General features: G+C 33.8%; 2 protein-coding genes across 2 annotated transcripts; both read right to left on the bottom strand.

Moving 5' to 3' along the window:
* On the bottom strand, positions 1-1317 carry LOC133320827 (fibrous sheath CABYR-binding protein-like; the record flags this gene model as incomplete). Its single annotated transcript, XM_061529619.1, has 1 exon — positions 1-1317. A coding segment is annotated over one exon (1269 nt), but the record flags the coding sequence as incomplete, so codon positions are not given.
* A 4838-nt stretch (positions 1318-6155) lies between these two features.
* On the bottom strand, positions 6156-6894 carry LOC116779029 (uncharacterized). The gene is made up of 2 exons (XM_032673169.2): positions 6819-6894; positions 6156-6691 (listed from the first exon to the last, which is right to left on the bottom strand). Exon 2 carries the CDS (start codon positions 6682-6684, stop codon positions 6313-6315), a length of 372 nt encoding a protein of 123 aa, XP_032529060.2. The 5' UTR covers positions 6685-6691; positions 6819-6894; the 3' UTR covers positions 6156-6312.
* Positions 6895-7360: the final 466 nt, after the last annotated feature.

Below are 7360 nucleotides of genomic sequence, written 5' to 3' on the forward strand. Positions count from 1 at the left end.
TCATAAATAAAATAATTTATTTAAGCACTTAAATTTGATTAGTGGAGCTTAGTTTAGTGCCTCCGCTTCTTGAATGACGGGTGAAGGTTGGGGTGCAGGGAATACGGGCTCAGGAATAACAATTGGTGAGGGTTCAGGTTCAGGTTCTGGAACTGGGTCAATAATTACTGGACCAACATCAATTGGAGACACTTCGATTTGATCTTTGGAGTTAACATTGATGATGATTTTAACGAGCATAGGGTTCAGTTGGGAGTCAATAGTCACTGGTCCAACAGAAATTGGGAATTCGTCAATGATAACAGGTCCGACATCAATGGGTGCTTCGTCGATGATCACGGGTCCGACATCGATGGGTGCTTCGTCGATGATCACGGGTCCGACATCGATGGGGGATTCGTCGATGATGACAGGTCCGACATCGATGGGAGATTCGTCGATGATCACGGGTCCGACATCGATGGGTGCTTCGTCGATGATCACGGGTCCGACATCGATGGGTGCTTCGTCGATGATCACGGGTCCGACATCGATGGGTGCTTCGTCGATGATCACGGGTCCGACATCGATGGGTGCTTCGTCGATGATCACGGGTCCAACATCGATGGGTGCTTCGTCGATGATCACTGGTCCGACATCGATGGGAGATTCGTCGATGATCACGGGTCCGACATCGATGGGTGCTTCGTCGATGATCACAGGTCCAACATCAATGGGGGATTCGTCAATGATCACAGGTCCGACATCGATGGGGGATTCGTCGATGATCACGGGTCCGACATCGATGGGGGATTCGTCGATGATCACGGGTCCGACATCGATGGGGGATTCGTCGATGATCACGGGTCCGACATCGATGGGGGATTCGTCGATGATCACGGGTCCGACATCGATGGGTGCTTCGTCGATGATCACGGGTCCAACATCGATGGGTGCTTCGTCGATGATCACGGGTCCGACATCGATGGGGGATTCGTCGATGATCACGGGTCCGACATCGATGGGTGCTTCGTCGATGATCACGGGTCCAACATCGATGGGTGCTTCGTCGATGATCACGGGTCCGACATCGATGGGTGCTTCGTCGATGATCACAGGTCCGACATCGATGGGGGATTCGTCGATGATCACGGGTCCAACATCGATGGGTGCTTCGTCGATGATCACGGGTCCGACATCGATGGGTGATTCGTCGATGATCACGGGTCCGACGTCGATGGGGGATTCGTCGATGATCACGGGTCCGACATCGATGGGGGATTCGTCGATGATCACGGGTCCGACATCGATGGGGGATTCGTCGATGATCACAGGTCCAACATCAATGGGGGATTCGTCGATGATCACGGGTCCGACATCGATGGGTGCTTCGTCGATGATCACGGGTCCGACATCGATGGGTGCTTCGTCGATGATCACGGGTCCGACATCGATGGGTGCTTCGTCGATGATCACGGGTCCAACATCGATGGGGGATTCGTCGATGATCACAGGTCCAACATCAATTGGTGATGGTTCAACAATAGCAGGTCCAACATTAATGAAGCGACCGGCGGGACCGGCGGCAACGATGCCAATGAAGGCTACAGTAAGAAGAAGTAATTTCATTTAAATTCTGAAAATAAGTAATATTTATAATTATTTTTATATCTATACATTATTTCTTTTTGTAGAGTTTAATAAGTAATTTAATAATTAGTGAAATTGAGTACCTGGATGTGTTCGTAGATGTTTCAATGAAACTATGCATTCGTAATTTATTCCAAACATTTTATACAAAAAGTTATCTTATGGATTTAGACGCAATTTTTTTATTGCCAATAATTTTTTCTTATAATTTACAATATAATTGCATGTTATCTTTGCCGCTGATATATTTATGACAGTTCAAATTAATGTGATTATTAAAAATTTTGTCCAATATATTTCGATTATTAAATTCACACACAAACTGGGCGTTTTTGTATACTTTCGTTTCCTTGAATAAGAGTACTGAAAATCCATTTGAGTTTTCCGTTTTCCATTTATCCTACCGCTATTCTCTGTTTTCTTAAATCCTAAAAGGTGTTGAGAAGAAAGCTGTTAATCATCAATTTTCCCATCTGTTTAATTGCCCATAACATAAAAATACGTTATGAGAACCATATATTTAGACATCAATAAATTTTACTGAAATATTTTTATAAAGGCAAATCTTGTCTTCCAGGTAAATTTCGGGTTACAGATATACATGGATCGTCTTAAGTATTTTTTGACAAACTTCAAAAATATAGAACATTTTTAGTTTGACTATTTATTTTCTATTCGTTTGTTACAGCAATGTTTTCATGTGAAATTATTTTATAGATTATTTAAATGATGTTAAAATTTTGATTTTTTCAGACAGGGCAATAGGACACTATTTAATTAAACCGCTTTGGTATTATTACCTAGTAGTAGAATTGAATATTGAGATATTGTTAGTAAAATTATCCTCGTCCTTCAGGTAAAGACGAAATAATTGGTAAACATGGATTTAAAATGTAAGATTCTTTTAAAACTCGAAAGTTTGGTTTCATTAGTATTTGTTAAATATAATATTATCTAAACGAAGTATATGTTCATCTTCGTCAAATTAAGGCAGAAACCTAGCGAATAATGGAAAATTTCATAATCCGCTAAATTAATTTTCGTTAGAATCGCAAATAATTTAAGTAGCTGCTAATAATTTAGAACTAACAAAGTTTGTTTTGTATCTGTTTGTGAAGTTATCTTTATAAAATTCAGATTGCAATTTAATTATCGGTGCTTAGAGCAATCACGACTTTTTTAGTTTCAAATTGTCTGTAGCTGTTAGCCGTATTGACTTTTACAGCGTCACTGGGAGGAGCGGGCGCAATCTACAGTTGGTGTATTTGTAATAGTATATTACATACAAAAATCATATTAAGAATTACGTTTGAGACAGTTTTATTGTTTGATATGTAGACTGGAGTAGAATAACCTTAAATTAAAACTTGTTATTAAGTACCTTCGCTCCTCACGTAGAGATTTCTCACACTGTATCTCGTAAACGAGTAACTTTGCAAAAGATCTTTGATGATATCTTTTTGGATATTATTTGAAGTAAATTAAATAGTCTCCAATTTTATTCTTATTAATTTCTGTTTATCGTTAAATTGCAAAAAAAAGAATACAAACAAAATAGGTAAATGAATTGTCTTCGGGCTTACAGTTTCTTTTGGTAATTTGATAATAAAATTACATCGGAGCGATTTTATAGATTTTGTACTTAATAATTTTCATAATAAATATGTTTAATTTCATTAAATTTTTACTGACTTTTATTGAGCTCGTAAGTTGATCTAGTCTAATTATGCATAAGAATATTAAAAAAACATACTGTAGGATTAAGTTTTTCTTTCATATTGTTTTATCCAGATACATATTTTTTGTATTCTGGCCGATAGATTTATTATATTGTAATTCTCGATAAGAATAATAGAAGGAAAAGGAATAGACTAAAGTGTTGGGACAGGAATGAGGGAAGGGGAATTTAGGGCTTCTTGCACTCGGTCGACTGGCACGAAGCTAGGAAAAAAACAGCTGTAATCACTACATTATCGTATTTTTGGAGAGATGTTTTTACCATCAGCCATCTTTTCCCTTTTTTGTTGATATTGTTAGAAACAATAAAAAAACTAAGTTATAGATCGTTTATATACCTACAATCTGCATGTATACAAAACAATTTTTATTAATTTAAATATATATGCATATTTCAAACAAATAATACTTGTATATCTTCCTACAATAACGTATCTTAAAAGATTAATACTGATAGCAAGGTCATGTATAGGTACACGTTCACGTAACGACTTAGGATTTAAAGTGCTAAGATAAAAACAATCGGAATAAAGATTTATGATGTACTTTAAGTCCCCATACTATCGCAGACAGAGGATTATATTATTAAAGTGATATTTACTAAACACTTTTTTGTAAAGTTCAACCACAACTAGATAAGAATAGCTAAAAGTATGTTTATTATAGGCCTATTAGTTTATGTACTAATTTTTACCGTTGTCTTTAGCCACGTTGACTTCGTAATTGGTTTCATAGAGAAACCAATGTGTTCTTAAATAAATATATATGTCAGCCAAGCCGCTAAGCTATCTATCATCTGTGTCATGTGACTTCATACAAAATACTACTGTTATGAAGTGATTCCAAAGGAACTACACGACATTTCGGGATGAATTATAGCCCATATGTTGCTATGAAGTGTTAGCTACATCACTGGAAAGTGTCATCAAAAGTCGGCTCTGTAGTTTCTGGGTGATTGACCAACAAACGTCCTTACGTTTGTATGAATATACACATATCTTTGTGTATACGTTCACCCTTTTAGTTTATAATATAAATAAGCACTATATATTTACGTTTGTCATTAATAAAATTTTTGTTGCTCGTAAAGTTTTTTAAATATCATCAAGGAATGTGACGTTATAAATACAATGCCATTGTTTCTCCTTATGAGTTAAAACTCGAATTTCTTTCAAAACTCATTAAATTTTAAATTTTTCGGTAAAAAATCATATACTGTACAAATACAGGTAATTTTATATTGAAACTTTTAAGATCCGAAAGACCTTTTACAACAAAAGTCATTCACATTTATTCGCACACGTACACAACTTTTGTCTTGATAGTTTTAATGATTATGAAAAACATTAAATATATTTATTTCTTTGTTTATTGAAACTTATATAATGTTGTGTTATTATTAGCAAGTGTTTTGATGACAATGTTTTAGTTTCGAGTCTCATCGTCTTTAAAACGATTATGTGATGTTAGTCATTTTATAGGGATATTATACTTCTTTTGATTTTTAAAAATCTTGTTATAAATATTCTTTAATATCTGTTACGTTTCAAATATTTAAGTCTTAAAAAGTTATTGTTTTTTGATATATTTCTTTAAGTTCATATATTTTTGATTTATTGCGTTTGTTTTTTTAAAGAGAAAATATAAAGAAATAAAGAACTAGGAGATACACCTTCGCATTTTTTCAGTCAAATATTAATTAAGTGGGTTTAAAAATTTGCATGAAAACCTTAATCTAAATAATAAGTAACCACATAACGATCGTATGTACACATCTGTATATGTACATATGTAAAAGAGGATTTTGTCCAAATTCTTAAGAACTTTTTTGTTGCGAACAGTTGTTATGGCTTATCGGTTAAAGGCTACTCGATCAATCATTAGTAGCGTAAGATTTGTTAATTTGGACAGATAGTTACAAAATAAATTAAGTGTTAAAATCTAAATTAGTGATATCAGCTACATACAAAGTTAGTATTCATTGTTCAGTGACCAGTAGTTGTATCTCATTATGAATAACCCTTTAGCATTTTGCCATATCATACTTTTTAAATGATAATACTGTTCGGAGCTCAATAACAAACTGCAATTTGATGGTCTTAAGTAACATATGAGTTTTTTCAATGATATTCGTTACTTTAACAACATAGCAATGAGGGATGAGGAAACAAAGTTAATTCGTTCACCACCGCCAACTAGTTGGATCAGTCCAATGAGCGCTTGTTGCGAAATTTATACAAATTTATCTTAAGACACATCTGCCAAGCTGAAGGCTTAAGAGAATTATTGCAAATATAATTTTGTTCGAGAAATTTCTAGTTGCAGAACAGACAATACCATAGTAATAAAGAAAATAAAAAAATAGGAAAACTATGATTCGTCGCTCAACTTTTGAAGAAAATATTATATCCGTAAGTCTATTGCTGTGTTGAACAAACCTTTTGATATTAACACTTATTTAGAATAAACAATGAAGTACATACAGTTCCAGTAATTAAAATTCAATCACAAAAATATATTTGGAATGCTATAAGGTTTTATTTTTAATGTAGGTTCTTCGAAAACATGATTGTCATAAATATGATATGTATCTTGAGTCTATAAATCTGTGTCTAAAGCGATGAAAATTTAAAGAAATTGTTATTTGTATTTTTATTAAGACTCCAGATATTTTATACCGTAACCATAGAGATAAAATTTATATTCAATCCGGAAAATTAGTGGCTGTATACAGTTTTATTAAAATAATAAAATTTAACAGCGCTCTCGCGATAAAAATAATAAGGAAGTTGAATCTTGCTATTGAACGTTTATTGGCATATTTTGCTGTTTTCAATTATAAAACTCACTGACTTTATTTGATTTAGGATAATATTAAATAATGATATTGTAAACCCTTCATATTGTCTAAAATAAATTTTGAAAGGTAAAAAAATATTTAATTACTTAGTTAAGGCTATCTGCTTCTTGAATGACTGGTGAAGGTTGAGGCACCGGGAATAGGCCCTCAGGAATTTCGATTGGTGCTGGTTGAGGTGATGGGAACGCGGGGCCAGGAGCTGGAATTGGAGATTGTTCTACTTCTTCAGGTACCTGGACAATTTCAGGATTAACTTCGACTTGGCCTTGGGAGTTCACATTTAAAATGATTTGGATAACCGGTGCAGGGATCTCTTTTTGTTCAACGATTGCTGGTCCGACATAGGCGGGGCTGTCAAGGTCCAAGTCTTCAATTGGAGTCGGTCCCATATTCCCTGGCTGTATGGGCCCAGCTACGGCTACGGCCACGAGAGCAGCGGTAATGAGGAAGAATTTCATAGTTGCGCTGAAATTGACACATTATTTAAATACGCTTTATACTTTCCAGAAACAGAACGAAAAAAATGTTTGTTTGCAAATCAATTATTATTATTAATAATATATTATCTAACAGAATATGTACTACAATTTACCTTTAATTAAATTTTCGTTAACAAACTAATTGTTATAGTTAAAAATCGATAGTTTTATACTAAATTATTATCTCGGGATTAAAACGTTATTATTGAATGTAATCCCTTTTTAAATTATCATGAATTAGGGATTATATTATGATCGATCATGTAAAATTTTTGTTAATGAAATATAATATGTTCGGGGGATTTTATTTTAAATTACATATATTTGTTTTATTTTGAAAATATAATGAAGTTAATATACCTATAAAGTTGATAGTTATCGCTGACATTGAATGTGTCATTGTGTATAATCAGATATATTTTTGATAAGAAATAAAATGAAGTGAAAAGTGATATGTTTATAAATTCATTTGCGAAAAATTTCAAAGTTATATGAATCACTTGGTGTTATTTTAATCGTAATTTAATAATGATTATTTTATTGTTTCTTAAGTCTTGTCTGTATTTGTGAAGAAGTGTTTTGATTACTATTAACATGTATAAAACCTGATGGAATAGTCTCCAAAAAATCTTTAAAATTACTCCGTTTCAATAGT

This window comes from Danaus plexippus, chromosome 6, assembly GCF_018135715.1.
Source record: "Danaus plexippus chromosome 6, MEX_DaPlex, whole genome shotgun sequence".
In the NCBI taxonomy this organism is placed as follows: domain Eukaryota; kingdom Metazoa; phylum Arthropoda; class Insecta; order Lepidoptera; family Nymphalidae; genus Danaus; species Danaus plexippus.

Bases quoted from the DNA above. Each gene is read 5' to 3' on its own strand.
- LOC116779029 (XM_032673169.2), bottom strand. From the start codon at position 6,684: ATGAAATTCTTCCTCATTACCGCTGCTCTCGTGGCCGTAGCCGTAGCT.